This window comes from Ailuropoda melanoleuca, chromosome 20 (genome assembly GCF_002007445.2).
Source record: "Ailuropoda melanoleuca isolate Jingjing chromosome 20, ASM200744v2, whole genome shotgun sequence".
Classification (NCBI taxonomy): Eukaryota; Metazoa; Chordata; class Mammalia; order Carnivora; family Ursidae; genus Ailuropoda; species Ailuropoda melanoleuca.
Genome location: NC_048237.1, coordinates 1,055,471 through 1,072,232, shown reverse-complemented (window position 1 = coordinate 1,072,232; position 16,762 = coordinate 1,055,471). Strand labels below are relative to the sequence as shown.

General features: G+C 38.1%; 1 protein-coding gene across 11 annotated transcripts in view; it reads left to right on the top strand.

Annotated features, from left to right (window-relative positions):
• Window positions 1-16,762, top strand: part of HNRNPC (heterogeneous nuclear ribonucleoprotein C) — a 57,072-nt gene that overhangs the window by 25,929 nt on the left and 14,381 nt on the right. For 9 of the 11 annotated variants that reach the window (XM_011235516.3, XM_019808551.2, XM_019808553.2 and 6 more), the window contains 3 exons: window positions 1,612-1,889; window positions 7,824-7,938; window positions 8,543-8,590. In XM_011235516.3, coding sequence (XP_011233818.1) covers window positions 1,649-1,889; window positions 7,824-7,938; window positions 8,543-8,590 — 404 coding nt within the window. In that variant the 5' untranslated portion in view covers window positions 1,612-1,648. The remainder of the gene's footprint in view (window positions 1-1,611; window positions 1,890-7,823; window positions 7,939-8,542; window positions 8,591-16,762) is intronic. The other 2 variants (XM_019808555.2, XM_019808554.2) reach the window with 1 other exon arrangement.

The window sequence follows — 16,762 nt, the reverse complement described above, 5'->3', positions numbered from 1 at the left end:
AAACTGGCTTGAATTCTCCCCACTTAAAGTAACAGCAAACCTTAACCAGCAGTAATATTTGAAACCAGTTAGGCCTTTCAATAGGTTTCTGTTTTTGGTGTTCTAAAGAGGCTTTCTGGTACTGTGACTAAGAGTCACCAATACTCTGTGCTACTGTTTGGTAAATTTTTATTGCTTAGTCTAAATAAGAACTATTGTTTATAAAGCTGTAATTCAGAAATCAAAATCAGGTAAAGAAAACTTCTTGAATTTTAGAAAGGCTAGGAGGGAAAAGCAGTTGTTACAACTTCAAAAATCAGTACTACTTGTGAAATGAGTAGGTGTTTTAAGGGACAGAATATCAGTGATCTATATAAATGATATGCTACCTGTTTTACATATATGTTAGAAGAGATTTTTACATAATCCATGAACTAATTTGTCATTGTCTTGGGGATGGAGAGAGAACATACTAGACAACTGATATCTGATTTGAATTTCAAAGGGATGAATGGGAAATAAATTAAAATTAATCTTAAGAATGGTACTCTAAATCCAGTGTGGGCCCATCTTAAAGCCTGTTTAAGTGTGGTAGTTGGATTGGGAAGGGGCAGCAGATAAAAAAGTAAAAGGATGTAAAAATGTTTTCACTTGAAAAAGACCTAAGATGATAGTATCATGAATCTCCATGTAATTATAATATCACTGAACCTTCATATACATTTAAAAAAAAGATAATTTTTGTTTTGAAATAGTCTGAGGAAAGTTGTACTCTTCTTGGTTCTCCTGATCTTTTGATTCATGCCGTGTTCTGCCCACTAGTTTTATCATCATCACCATCTAGTATTACAGATATCCTTGCTGTATTTTGTAGATTATCCCATAAAAAGTAGGTCAAGAGTCATTGCATTCTGTAAAATGATGGTATTGTTACTTAAGATACCTCTGGCGTATTATAAATCAGTTAATGTACCTGGAAGTAAATATTTCCAGAGGGAATGATTTGGGTCTATATATTGCCTCAGTATAATAAGGTTAATTATACTTGAAGGGAAGAGTGTTGTCCACATTTATCTAGCTAAAGAATGGTTTGTGGACAGAATTTGAAGTTTTGTATATCTTTGGAATAGGTAAGAATCCTTTTTTAAAAAGCAGTGTGCAAGAAGGTGGAGTTGTTGATACACGGCAGGGAGTGGTTAGGTTAGTATGACAGGGAAGGTTAACAATACAATGAGAAGTTGGTAGTAGAGAGCTTAAGAGATCGCATTTGCTTCAGGACTTTAGAACAGAGAGGGCTCGCTTGAAATGAATAATGTCCTTAATTGTGTTGCTGGTGGTCTTTGAAGAAGGAATACCCCCCCCCGCCCGCCCGGTGGTCCTTTGAAATGATAGTCTAGCACTACTGGAATAGACTAGGGGAGATGCTGCTGAATTTGTATAAGGATGCATATATTCAGGAGTTCGCCTTTCTAAAATAGTAATATAGTTGCTGCTATGAGAGCCCTTTAAGTTGGTAATCTTGTTAGTCACTTTGGTTCAAAATAGAGTAGAAAATTTTATCAAGGAGTATTTTGGTTTTATCGTTTCTTGTTTTTGTTTTTTTCACCTGAATGCATTTTTTTTCCCTTGCAGTTTTTCGGCTTTGTGAGGAACCTTATCATCAAAGAAAATGGCCAGCAACGTTACCAACAAGACAGATCCTCGCTCCATGAACTCCCGTGTATTCATTGGGAATCTCAATACTCTTGTGGTCAAGAAATCTGATGTGGAGGCGATCTTCTCGAAATACGGCAAAATTGTGGGTTGCTCTGTTCATAAGGGCTTTGCCTTCGTTCAGTATGTTAATGAGAGAAATGCCCGGGCTGCTGTGGCAGGAGAGGATGGCAGAATGATTGCTGGCCAGGTTTTAGGTAAGATCTGGGTTGAATTTCTTCCCTGATAGTTTAATTCAGATATGAGCTTTCCTGTTCATGCTTCTGTTTTTCTCTCTCTCCATTAAGCTAAGTCTAAAAAATGTTAGGTTTATAGGTAAAATTGGCTAAATAAGGATTTTATTCCTTTTTGTGTAGCAGAGACTGGATAATCAGTTGGTGGTCTTGAGTAAAGTTGGGAGGGTAAGAAATGACATTATGGGGGTGCCTGGGTGGTTCAGCCGTCAAGCGTCTGCCTTCTGCTCAGGTCATGATCCCAGGATCCTGGGATCGCGCCCTGTATTGGGCTCCCTGCTCAGCGGGAGGCCTGCTTCTCCCTCTCACACTCCCTTGCTTGTGTTCCCTCTCTCACTGTCTGTCTCTGTCAAATAAAGTCTTTAAAAAAAAAAAAAAAGAAATGACATTTGTAAAGTACAGTTGCCCCTAAATAGCTGTGTCCTCCCACTCTCAGTAGAATGGGCAAACACAATATAGCTTAGTCACTCATGGGCCGTGGAGTCAGATTGCTTAGCACAACTGTGTGTTGGGCAGTCTACATAACTTGGCTGAGCGTTCTCATCTGTTCAAATGGAGGTATAGTACCTCAGTCTATCATCTGTTCTTACCTGAGGTAATAGTACTTTGGTGTTACAAGAATTTGGATTAATTAGGATGATTCATAAGAAGCTTCTGGTATACGTCTAGCATGTTACACTCAATAACAGTTACTTACTGTTAATGTATTTTATAGCATTAGCAGTACAGACTGGTTTTGTTTTAGGTGTGTGTGTTTCCCCAATAAGGGGTCTCCTGATCTACCATGTTTATATATTTGAGAAATGAAATCTGAGCTCTGCCCAGATGTTTATATTTAAACTTAAGATCTCATCACATACTAAGACTTTAGAGCACATAAGTATGTTCCTGATGATTGTAGAATTTCATCTCCTTGAATAGTTTTCTAACTGCTTATCAGTTGCTAAGATTTGCTGTCAGAATCATAGTTAATCCTGGGTGTTAATATTAGGGAAGTTGAAGGGTTTGTAAGACAGAAGTCGTACTTTTTGCTTTTTATGAATAAAAGAGAGTAAGCACGCAAACCTGAGTGCCACAGAATGGCAATTCCATTGTTGATAATGTATTGTTTAGCAGTTAAAGTTATCTGCTTTTCTGAAGTTTGTAGCAATTCATTATTGACAATTTTTAGTTTTCTGATGATTCCTGTGTGGTGACTTACTTTAATTTTCATTTTGTTTTCAGCATTTCCGGGAGTTTGTATTCAGTTTTTTTAAATGGATAACGTTCAAGTTTAATTCCACCTTCAATATTTTATTTTCTACCTGGCTGCTTCTCTTCAGGTTGCCGTGGATTTTTGTCCCCTTAAGTGTTTCCATGTTGGTGTTTCCCTACAGTATTACACAGAACTTCACTTCATAATGTTTGTAACATTTAATAAATACCTCCCACATAACATGATTTATTATAAAGTTTTGGCAGCTTTTTTTTTTTTTTAAATAAGTGACAGCTCCATTCTTGGAGTAAACAGCATTGTCCTTAATAGCAAGAGCAGTTTTTTAAGATTTGATTTTTTGTTTTGTTCTTTAGATTTTTTTATTTGACAGAAGATTGAGAGAGCACAAGCACAGGGATCGGCAGGGAGAGGGAGGCTTCCTGCTAAGGGAGCTAGATGTGGGGCTCCATTCCAGGACCCTGACTCGAAGGCAGACGCTTAACCCACTGAGTCGCCCAGGCGCCCCTGTTTATTTTAGAGAGGGGGAGGGGGCAGAGGAAAAGGGGGAGAACCTGAAGCAGACGACCCCCTGAGCATGGAGCACGATGCCCTACAGGGCTCCATCTCACAACCCTGAGATCATGACCTGAGCCAAAAGCAGCACTCTGATGCTTAACTGACTGAGCCACCCAGGCCCCCCTCAACTATTCTGAATGTTTGGTTATGATTTCCCAGTGGCTCTTTCATGAAGAGCTCTTTCTAGAATAAAAGTTTTGTGTAATTTGTAAACACTTCTCAGATGCTAACTATTTTTTTTTTTTTTTAAGATTTTATTTATTCGACAGAGATAGAGACAGCCAGCGAGAGAGGGAACACAAGCAGGGGGAGTGGGAGAGGAAGAAGCAGGCTCACAGCAGAGGAGCCTGATGTGGGGCTCCATCCCATAACGCCGGGATCACGCCCCGAGCCGAAGGCAGACACTTAACCGCTGTGCCACCCAGGCGCCCCTCAGATGCTAACTATTTTTAAAAATCCCAACCATACTGGATTGGGAAGGGAAAATACTGGAAGTTAGAGAGCCTTGTAATCCTTGACATTGAAGATGCATAGAACAGTTGTAATTGAGAATACATAAAAAATTTTCATACCCATTTGTTGTATACCCAAGTACAGGAAAACACATGTATATAACTTGTTGTATGTAAAATGCTGCAGCAAAAATGAACTAAATCAGGCGTTTTGCATCATAAAATGAAGTCAGGGTTTTTTCTGATACTTGGGTTTTTTGTTTTGTTTTTACTGTTGTGGAACTTTACTAACACAAAAGTAGAAGAGTTTAATGAACATGTGTGCAAGTACATCTCAACTAGTTTAAGTACCAGTATTTGACTATTCTTGTTTTCATCTATTTCTTTTGGTTTTCTTTTAAATTTTGTTAAGAGTAATCTTTTTTTTTTAAGATTTTATTTATTTATTTGACAGAGATAGAGACAGCCAGCGAGAGAGGGAACACAAGCAGGGGGAGTGGGAGAGGAAGAAGCAGGCTCATAGCGGAGGAGCCTGATGGGGCTCGATCCCATAACGCCGGGATCACGCCCTGAGCCGAAGGCAGATGCTTAACCGCTGTGCCACCCAGGCGCCCCGTTAAGAGTAATTTTAAGACTTCAGCATATATCCATCAGATAAGAAATTCAACAAAATGCAAACCACGTTGCCCCTATCAGATATTTAAAAAAAGAAACCTCACAGTAATTCCTTAATAACAATCAAATATTCTGGCCATATTTAGATTTCTTCCTCTATTGTCTCAAAATTTTTTAAATAACTTTTTTGCTTTATTCAAATCAAGATCCAGTCCTTCCATGTCCACATACGCATTTGATTAATTGCCCCTTAGATGTCTTTAAATTGAGGTTCCCCATCCCTTCCTTTCCCATTAAAGAAGTTTGTGACATTTAATTTGTTGAAGATAACCTTAGTGTCTTCCATACTGTGTACTGATTTCTTTGTGGTATCATTTAATCTGTTGTTCTCCACCTCTGTTTTGTGTAATACTGCTAGATCCAGAGCAGTGCTGTCCAGTAGAAATATAAACACGTATACTTAAAACGCATCTGAATTCAGACTTGTGGCTAGCAGCCAACTCTATTAGACTGTGCAGATCTAGAGGCTTGCTTGATTCAATTCAGATTCTATTTATTTTGATGAAAACATTAAATGGGTAATATTACATATTTTATGTTGTATCACACCAGGCGCCATGGTTGCCCATTTTTAGTGATGTTAAGGATAATTTGTGGATTCCGGTTTTACATCTTGATCCATCTGTAATAGTTTCCCATCAGTTTTTCACCTTAATGGTCATCATCCATTGATGATCATTGCTTAGGTATTTCATTAGGGGTTGCAAAAGAGTGGGTTTTCTAGTTTGTTCTGCGTAACTTTTCTAAAATGAACAACACGTTAATATTTGCTTTTTCTGAAATACCATTCATGTTGAAAAGACCGGATAAATTTTTTTGAAAAACTTTCTATTTTAGCTTTGGCGGGGGGGTGGGCAGCAAAGCAAGGTTTTTATTGAGAGATAGAAAAGTGGTAGTACAAAGCTCCCAAGGAGTGAGGGGACCCAAAGGGGTTGCCTAGCTTTTTTTTTTTTTCTTTTTTTTTTTAAAGTAAGTTCTACAAACTCTACACCCAGTATGGGGCTTGAACTCAAAACCCCTAGGTTAAGAGTCCCATGCTGTACTGACTGAGCCAGACAGGTGCCCCCATAATATTAATATCTCTAATAAATTGGTGTCTTTTAGTACATTGCGTATCCTTCTTATAGAGCTTAAAGTATTTTGCCTGTGGCCATTGTATCCTATGTCCTTGAGACCTTAGTCTTAAAATAATTTCATTGCACCCTTGCTCTCTGGCACCATGCGATATTCCAGGTCATCTGATGTATTTCTTAATTTAGTCTCAATTTGCCACTTACTAAAATAATCGGAGCTCTATTGAAGCCACTGTACACCAGGAATGTTTATTACTGGATTTTAATAGCTTCTGTCTTGTTTCAGTAGGCAGAATAAGAAGCACTTTTTTTTTTTTAAGAAAACAATTTCATGTGTGCTTTGTAGCAGTTCCAAAATAACCATGCTTTTTTGTTTTTTTCTAAAATTAAGATTACTAAATGTATTTTTAGATTTGAGGTTCTTTTTATTAATATATATCCTATTCTGGATTTTGACTCAGTACTACAGTTTAGGATCACATGAAATAATTCATCTGTAAGGTTGTGTAATCAGGGCACCTAGGTGGCTCAGTTGGGTAAGCATCTGCCTTTGGCTCTGGTCTTGATCCCAGCGTCCTGGGATCCAGCCCCATATCTGGCTCCCTGCTCAGTGGGGAGTCTGCTCCCCCCTCCCCCGCTCATTCTCTGTCTTGCCAAATAGATAAATAAAAATTGTTTCTAAAAAAAGGATTGTGTGGGGCACCTGGGTGGCACAGCGGTTAAGCATCTGCCTTCGGCTTAGGGCGTGATCCCGGCGTTATGGGATCGAGCCCCACGTCAGGCTCCTCAGCTATGAGCCTGCTTCTTCCTCTCCCACTCCCCCTGCTTGTGTTCCCTCTCTCGCTGGCTGTCTCTACCTCTGTCGAATAAATGAATAAAATCTTTAAGAAAATAAAAATAAAAAAAGGATTGTGTAATCAACTTGATATATAGTGTTCTGTTTTTATTTTAGAACTGTGCTTTTTAAGAGAGAGGGCCAGCGGGGTAGGGGTGGGGGACGCTGTGCCTGGGACCTACTTAAAAAAGTAAAAATATAAGTCAGCTGTAAAGGCAAGGTTGTTCTAACGTTAGGTGCTAAAAATTGGAAATGAGTTTAGTGAACCAAGAGCTCTGCAGATTTCTTCATACATATAATGGTGTTCAACAAATAGTGTACTAAAAGTCTGTTTTTTATTTGGTCATTTGATGAACTAAATTTTGGAGAGCTGGTTTTTGACAAATGGACTTTTGTTAGAATAAGAAAGAGATCATGAATTCTTTTGTTTGTTAGGCATTGGGTGGCAGGGTTATATAGCTGACCATGTTGGAATAGGTGTTTTTAAAGTTATGTTGTTTATGGAAACTAGGACTTTTTCCTTTGTTCCCTTAATTCCCTTTTGTTGGTGTACACGGGTGCTCACGCAGACACAGGTGCACACACAAATGTGTATGTAAAGGTTGTTCAGCAGTTCACTGCATAGTTATTCAACTTTTACAGCTGATCCTGTTTATAAGGAGAATGAAAAGTCGCCTTTAGGGATAATTTGAGGGTATCATACTCATAATAATTCATAAATTCCTAGATATAAAATATCTCAGGTCATTTATTCATTCCTAATACATTCTCTGAATAGTGAGAGTTTCATTTTAGTGGGAACTGAGGATAGAACGTACTTATGACAAATGTCCTGTCTTACGTATGATAAATATATGTGTGTCTTATATAATGAATACTTTTTTGTTACAGAACAGAGGACAAAGGATTGAAAGACTAAGTCCTAGCCTTGTAAAAATTCATGAGCCCTTTTTACATAAGAAAATATGAGCTACAGTATTCCGCCTTTGTTATATATACACACTGTGTTCACATTTAAAAACTGTAGTTTAAGATTCTACCCACCCAACGGAATTGTCATTAAAGTGTTTGTCTTTATTTTTGTTTTTTCAGATATTAATCTGGCTGCAGAGCCAAAAGTGAACCGAGGAAAAGCAGGTGTGAAACGATCTGCAGCGGAGATGTACGGGTCAGTACCAGAACACCCTTCTCCGTCCCCTCTACTCAGGTCCGGAACTTTATTATTTATAACTGCATTGTGTCCATCAGTGGGCATCTTCTCTATCTGTTTTCTGGATGTGGGGAGGGTTAACTGTAGTATGTTTTATCTGTGTAAAAATGATGCTGTATTAATTTTGTATTGGTATACCTCCTTTTCGCCCATTTCCCAGAGAATTATTAGAATTCCCTGAGATTTTTTTACTTACTAAAGAGCAGTTTGGTATTTTTAACATACAGTGAAAATCTTTCGAGAGGAGTTGTTTAGTTTGTAAGAAGCTGGGAAATATGAAAGGGAAGGAGGGTAGCATAAGAATGTTTGGTTTACTGTTGTATTTTTCAGTGTTTTTATATTAGCTCTTAAGTTTAATGTTGAAATTGTAGCAGATTTGTGCCTAAATTTGCAAATTAGCTGCTGCATGTCCAGTGGCTTCTAAGATGATTGGAATTGTAGTGGTTTGTTGCTTGAATGATTGGGGATTGTTCCATGCTAATCTCTTGATCTATTTGTTATGGTTGGTTTTGCATGGTTTTTTGTTTTTGTTTTTCCCATCTGCTATTGTGAATTTACATCAATAACTCCAAATTAATCCTCTTCGGTATTTATTTTTCAGCTCCTCTTTTGACTTGGACTATGACTTTCAACGAGATTATTATGACAGGTATGTTAAAGGTGTTTTGTTTTGTCTTTTCTGGTAAAAAGCTATTTAGTAAGAACCATTTATTTTTCTGTTTTGTAATGAACGTTCTCTTTTATAGCAATGAACAACGAACATGTTGTCAAAGTCGGGGCCCCCCCCCTTATAAACAAAATGAAAAAATACCTTCCTATAAATTGTCAGGGGTAGACTAGGGTGACCTTTCTGTTGATTTTCAAATAATAGGTTTATATGGTGTCAGGGCATATACATGTCAGGTATTTTGTTTGAATTTGTATGCCAACTAAAAGTAAGGACTAACTGACTTGCCAAATGACAAAATAGGACTTAATTAGCATTTCCATTTTCTCTTCATTATTTCCCTGTTGCGTACTTGGCACTTGGCTTTGCATTGTAGGACATTACAGCGAAACTACTTAAAAAAAGATCTCTAAGTCTCCCTTGAGCAAATCAACTAATAGAAAATAGGATACAGTAAGCATACATAAATGAATTAACAATATAAATTGCTTTAGGGGTTATAAAGTATTGAAGACTTATAGATTGGGGGTGGTGGTTGGAACAGTGGTTGATTTGTGTATGTGCCTTCGGAAGAGCATTGGTATTTGTTGAGACTTGAGAAATAAAGTCGGAAGATGTGCGGAGAGGGATAGGTTATGGATAGTTATGAATGATAGATTTAGACCTGATGATACAGGAATTAGTTATTGGGGAATGACATTATACACAAAAGATATTAGTCTCATATAGGCATTCTGATAACAGTCTTCATGCACATTAAGGAGATACTGAGTTTATTTGACTTCTTGCTTTTTACATTATGCATTATATGGAAGTATATGGGGCATACTCCTACATTGGACTTGATCTAGTATGAATTTTCTTTTGCTGTCTTTCATCGTAGGTTTTCAGTATTCAGATCATTAGTATGATGTTAATATATATAAGAATTTCAGTTAGATCAGTTTCTGCTTTGGAAATAAAAGTAATAGCTTTCTTAATTTGGGAATGTTTCCTAAAAGAAAAACTTCTGAACTGAGTTGATTAGTCATGCCAAGGAAGTTGGGTAATGGAATCAAGTCAGTCAGTAAACAGTATGAGTAAAGACCTGAACATGTGTTTGAGAGATCTGTGGACTGCGACAAGTTAGTCATTAATAGGCCAAAAAAGCTAGACTTGAAAAATAGTTTGGACCTACATTGTTAAGGTCTTTGAATGCCATATTAAGGTTGTGTGATTTGAGTATTCTTCATGCATCATCACAATGGTTATTTCATTTGTCCTTAGAGATTTCTTCACATTTTTTTATCTATGTATGTTAACATATATTTTTGCAAACTATGGTAATTCTCATACTCTGAAAATATTAAGATACAAAAAATTGAGAACAGATCTGGGCATCTCTTTGCTACTGAAAATGTGATCATTGGATGAGTGACTTGAAGGCACTGAGATCTATGTTTATCTGAAGCAACTGCCCTTTACTCTCTTTCTCTGCTTGAAAAACACTCCTGTCCAACTATACGTATAGGGATTCTTATACATATTGTCTAGGTAGATTCTTGCATATTGCTATATTTTTTTTAAAGCTTCTCAAGAAATTTGATGTCAGAGAGTTGAGAATCATTGGTAAGAAAGGATGAGGAAGTAGTTTTATTTCTGTAATTCTTACCTATTTTTTTGTCCATGGCTCCCTTTAGAAAAATTCTAATAGATTTATGTATGTATATATGTAATACAAATAATTTGGGGTGTACCATGGACTGTCACATAAGAAACTCCTGTTTTAAATTGAATGTATAGAGAATTTTAACATGTACAATCCTACCTTTTTCATGAGAATAGCCATCTGAGGTTTCACTTTTAGTTGTCCTTTTGAGGCAGCAAAACTTTCGACCATCCCTACCATCATCCCACTATAACTTTGCAAAAGACTTTTGAGTGAGGACTTTCAGAGGGTTAATTGAAAAGAGATGTAAACATCAAGGAAGAGTGAAGAAATTCAGATGTTTGCAGAAATACCTTCAAATTTCTTGCCACTGCTCTTTGATCCTAAAAGTTGGTGGCAGTGCCAATATTGGCCTCACTCTTCAGTTTTTAAGAGGTCAAGAGAATACCTTTGATGTATTGCTTGATTTTATAGAGGATTGGTGAAAAGTAATGTCTTTCTCCTTCCATTCTAATCTCAGCCAGTAGAAAAAGAAAAAGACTTCTGGCTGATTCAAGTTTATTACTGAGGTCTGTGATGGGAAAATGAACATATTTAGTCAAAAATAAAACTAGTCAGGAAAATTGCATTAGTTTCTGCTCAGAAGTCATTCTGAAGATACTTTATTTGCAAGGTTAAGACTTTTGTTATTGTCTTAGTTACTCACATAATGATCCTAAATCTATGTTGGATTCTTTATTAAAGCAGAATGGGAAATTGGCTCTGCGATGAGCTGAAAGCTCTGGGTCTTCCTCTGTAAACGGGGTTAAATCAGTGTGTACCTAATCCCTTCAGTCATACCCTTAACATAAAATTCACATAAATGTTTCGAGACAGAAATTTGGTGTTTCTTTAGGAGGTTTTGTTTTCATTTTGTTTTGGGTTTTGTTTGTTTGTTTTTTAATACTATTGGAGAGCCTGCCTGAGCTGGGGGAGAGGGAGAAGCAGACTCCCTGCTGAGCTCGGGGCCTGATAACAGCTTGATGCCTGGCTTGATCCCAGGACCAAGGTCATGACCTGAGCGGAAGAGACACTTAATCACCAATCACCTCAGGCACCCGTAGATCATTTCTTTATTATCTAGCTTTCTGGGATCTTGAGTTGTCCTACTTAATCTTACGGTAGAGAAGCAGCTGATAAGGAGCCTAAGAAAGAACAGTTGAAGAATCCAAAGACTTCATATTTAGCAAAGTTTATGACCAAAGTCCTATATAATCACAATTTTCTTACCCCTAAGGTGGAAATAATCGTAATACTCAAAGAGTGGCTATGAAGACTAAAGGAAACATGAAAGATAAGAAATTGCATTATAGGGGCATCTGGTGGCTCAGTCCCTTAAGTGTCTGCCTTCTCCTCAGGTCATGAGCCCGGAGTCCTGGGATCGAGCTTCACGTTGGGTTTCTTCCCCTTCTCCCCCTCTATTCGTGCTCTTTCTCTTTCTCAAATAAATAGGATCTTTTAAAAAAATTTTTTTTAAAAGTTACATTATAGGGGCGCCTGGGTGGCACAGCGGTTAAGCGTCTGCCTTCGGCTCAGGGCGTGATCCTGACGTTGTGGGATCGAGCCCCACATCTGGCTCTTCTGCTATGAGCCTGCTTCTTCCTCTCCCACTCCCCCTGCTTGTGTTCCCTCTCTCGCTGGCTGTCTGTATCTCTGTCGAATAAATAAATAAAATCTTTAAAAAAAAATAAATAAAAATAAATAAATAAATAAAAAGTTACATTATAAACGTAACAACCCCCAAGTATTATAACTGTTTACAGCCAATTAGTGACAACCATGAGGACTCATTCCTGTTTGTTTTCAAGATATTCAGATTTCTTATATGCTAATTTTCCTCAAAGTTACACTTTTTTTTTTTTTAAAGATTTTATTTATTTATTCGACAGAGATAGAGACAGCCAGCGAGAGAAGGGAACACAAGCAGGGGGAGTGGGAGAGGAGGAAGCAGGCTCATAGCGGAGGAGCCTGATGTGGGGCTCGATCCCATAACGCCGGGATCATGCCCTGAGCCGAAGGCAGACGCTTAACCGCTGTGCCACCCAGGCGCCCCCAAAGTTATACTTCTGAATTAGTATTTTTTATTAACTATTAATACTGGCATATATTACTTTGTTGGCATTTATCAAAATGAAGGGCCTTGTGGATACGCCACCAATCGTCTTCCCAAAAAACTAACATCTGTAACATAATTCGAGTTCTTCGTGTGTGACAACAGTCTTACCAACTAATGCACAGTGAAATGAACAGTGGTTAGTGTTTGTTTTCTTTTTTTTTTTTTTTTAAAGATTTTATTTATTTATTCGACAGAGATAGAGACAGCCAGCGAGAGAGGGAACACAAGCAGGGGGAGTGGGAGAGGAAGAAGCAGGCTCCTAGCGGAGGAGCCTGATGTGGGGCTCGATCCCATGACGCCGGGATCACGCCCTGAGCCGAAGGCAGACGCTTAACCCCTGTGCCACCCAGGCGCCCCTAGTGTTTGTTTTCTAGACATCCTTTTTAATGTGTTGTTGTTTGGGGAGGGTTGTTGTTTTTTGTTTTTTTTGTTTTGTTTTTTTACTAAAACACCTCAGTTTAAATATATGTAAAAGAGAACAGTGTAGGGGCACCTGGGTGGCTCAGTCAGTTAGGCATCTGACTCTTGATTTCAGGTCGGGTAATGGTCTCGGGGTTGTGAGATTAAGCCCCTCCTTGGGCTTCACACTGGACCTGGAGCCTGCTTAATATACTCTCTCTTCCCCCCTCCCCCCCAGAAGACAGAATAGTGCACAGTAAAAGACAAAGACTGCTTTTACAAACAATCTCAGTACCATTTATACTTAAAACATGCCTTAATCTCATATGTTTTCCACAGACTTGATTTTGTGGGTTGTATTTTTGTGTATTCTAGCATGTTTCTCTGCCACCTGTATTTTCTCTGACCTGCTGGATAGATTTGCAGGCTTGATGAGATTTCAGGTTCTATTTTCTTTTTTTCCTTTCATTTAGGGATGAGGGAGCATGAGGGGGTTATGGAAAAGAAGACCAGAATACTTCATAAAGGCATTATGCATTTTAGTCATCATTAACCTGATTTTCGACAGAAATTTTAAGAACGCAGGAAGCATTGGGTGTTTTATAAGGAGTAACACTTCAGATATCAGGAAGTAGGTAATTAACAGTGTTTTCTTAGGAGAGTTAGAATGACTTGTATTTTCGTTTGGGAACGGGTGGGCATTTGTGATCAAGTCCCAAGGATTGTATATACCTTTAAAACCGGAGGGTAATCAAATGTTAATCCTAACCTATATTTTAGTATGTTGTCTACTGAGGAGGCAACAGGATCAGATTCTGTAGCTTTATGCTACATATTGCACTATTTTATTTTTCATTTTTTAAAGATTTTATTTATTTATTTGACAGCCAGCGAGAGCATATTGCACTATTTTAATTTGGGGTATGGGTGGAAAAGTTAAAAGTGTTACCTGTGGTCATTAAAGATTACCATAGTTTAAAAGGATTTTCATTACATGCTTTATCAGGAATGGTGCTGTTCTTCCAAAGTTAAATAAATGTATTTGTTAATATCTTAGCATTATTACAGTGATCAGATTTTGCATTTTAATGACGAAAAATCCAAGTGGTTATTAAGTTTTTTCCCTAAGTTACCTTTTTCATTGATTACCTGAGTTAGGCCTGTCTTTTGTTTTTGTTCTTAAGGCCATTCCTAATTTTATAGGTGTTCTAAGTTTTGGGATGAATTTTATTTTTTATTTATTTTTTTTTTTTAAAGATTTTATTTATTTATTTGACAGAGGTAGAGACAGCCAGTGAGAGAGGGAACACAAGCAGGGGGAGTGGGAGAGGAAGAAGCAGGCTCATAGCGGAGGAGCCTGATGTGGGGCTCGATCCCATAACACCGGATCACGCCCTGAGCCGAAGGCAGACGTTTAACCGCTGTGCCACCCAGGCGCCCCTGGGATGAATTTTAATAAAAATTGCTGATATATGTGAAACTACCATTTTAGATATATTAGTATATGACAATCAGACATATTGTCAGCTCTGTTTCACGTATGCTATAAACGAAGATTGAGTAACCAAAACATTTTTTTGTGGTAGGATACAACCTCAGAAGAAGTTTTTTGTTTAATGATGAGTATTCATGGGCATCTGTGTGTAAAACTAGGGGAGTTGCATAAGTCACACCTGTGTGCAAAACATACTGTTTGTTGTTGTTGAAAGTCTGAAAACTTGCAAGCTTCTAACAGAGATCCAGTTTCAAGATTGTCCTATTAAGAATCTTGCTGCTTCTAAGAATATTGTTGCTGGAGGACTTCTTGTGTGAACAGTTGCTTTGAAATACTTACAAATGATTTGTTTTTCAAATTCTTTTTTTTTTTTTAAGATTTTATTTATTTATTTGACATGAGATAGAGACAGCCAGCAAGAGAGGGAACACAAGCAGGGGGAGTGGGAGAGGAAGAAGCAGGCTCATAGCGGAGGAGCCTGATGTGGGTCTCGATCCCATAACGCCGGGATCACGCCCTGAGCCGAAGGCAGACGCTTAACTGCTATGCCACCCAGGCGCCCCTGTTTTTCAGATTCTTAAACTTTATTTCTAATTTATTTAAAATCTCTTCCCACGTTGAGTTTTAGGGATTCACTTTTGAAATTATGGATCATTAGAAGGCTGGCTGTGCTCTCTTGCCAAAAGTGTTGTAATAAAAATATTTAGCACATTGTTGGAGATCCACGGGCATTAAAGGTCTATTTTTTGAGGGATCTTAACCTTTTAGACAATTGGAATATACTACAAGTAGATCTGAAAGTTCTTATGTGGGCTGATGTAAGCATGGAATTGATGCTTGTCACAGTTCAGCTGGCATTATTATAATCATAATTGATTTATAAGTGTTCGCTATTTGCCACAAATACTTGGTGTTTACTTAAGTATAAAACCATCCATTTTTAGAGAAATACTGAAATTCTATGGATTTTAATCAGTTGTGGTCCCACGTTTCTTTCTCTTACAAGATAACCCATGAATTTGTTCTGGAATTACATAGTGGTAATGGTTGCACAATTTTGTGTACACATTCAAAGGGTTTATCCTATGGTACATGAATCATGTCTATTTATTTATTTATTTTTTTAAAATATTTATTTGACAGAGATAGAGCACGAATGGGAAATGGGGGGAGGTGCAGACTCCCAGCTGAGCAGGGAGCCCGACTCGGGGCTCAATGCCAGGACCCTGGGATCATGACCTAAATTGAAGGTAGACGCCCAGCCTCCTGAGCCACCCAGGTGCCCCTCATATGTCAATTTAAATGAAAAACATGACTCAGTTATGGTCAACCAAGTAATTCTAGATCATTCTTCTACTGAGAACTTGGGAACACAGGAAACAAGTGTCTAATTATTAGGTTTGACAGTAGACTACAGTATGAATGCTAAGACACAATAAATACCTGATAAACAAATGATGGCTCAGAAAGAGCCTGATTTTAGTTCAATGGTCTGTGTGGACTTATATCATCACATACTGCATATGGTACATGAATAATAATGTAAACAGTGTATAAGTGACTAGACTGTAAAATTCTTCCATTAGAGCTTTTTCAGAGTGCTATTATTACTCCATATCGTAAGTATATTAATATGCCAGCACACCATGATTAGAAAGAATGGAATACATCAACTCATGTACCTAATATAGTACATGTATTGCAAGCCGTATGTTACCTATTGAAGAAACTGTTGTAGCAAGCACTATATGATAACAGTGAAGAAAGTGATGTGGAATTAATATCAGCTGCTATGTTCCCTTCATTGTGTCATAGGAAGATGAGTCGTGTTTCCTTTTGTGGAGCGCTGAGCTCTCCTAAGATTTCAAGAGCCCCCAGGTAGTTTCACAAAATGCTATATTTCAACTTGGCTTTGGTAGTGAGTAGAAGGTTTTGCCACAGATAGGGTAAAGGTACAGAGGTTTTTTTTTTTTTTTAAAGATTTTATTTATTTATTCGACAGAGATAGAGACAGCCAGCGAGAGAGGGAACACAGCAGGGGAGTGGGAGAGGAAGAAGCAGGCTCATAGCGGAGGAGCCTGATGTGGGGCTCGATCCCATAACGCTGGGATCACGCCCTGAGCCAAAGGCAGACACTTAACCGCTGTGCCACCCAGGCGCCCCAAGGTACAGAGTTTTAAGTATCCCTGTTTGTATTTGGGAAAGCAGCCAGTTATAATTGGAGAGTGTTGGTTGGGTGCCTGGGTGGCTCAGTCAGTTAAGTATCTGCTTTCTGCTGAGTTCATGATCTCAGGGTCCTGGCATCAAGCTGCCCACATCAGGCTCCCTGCTCGGTGGGGAGCCTACTCCCTCTCGCTATGTGCCTCCCCCTGCTTGTTTGCTCATGCACAGTTTCTGTCAAATGAATAAATAAAATCTTTTTTTTTAAAAAAGTGTTGGTTATAGAAGGCTTTGTAT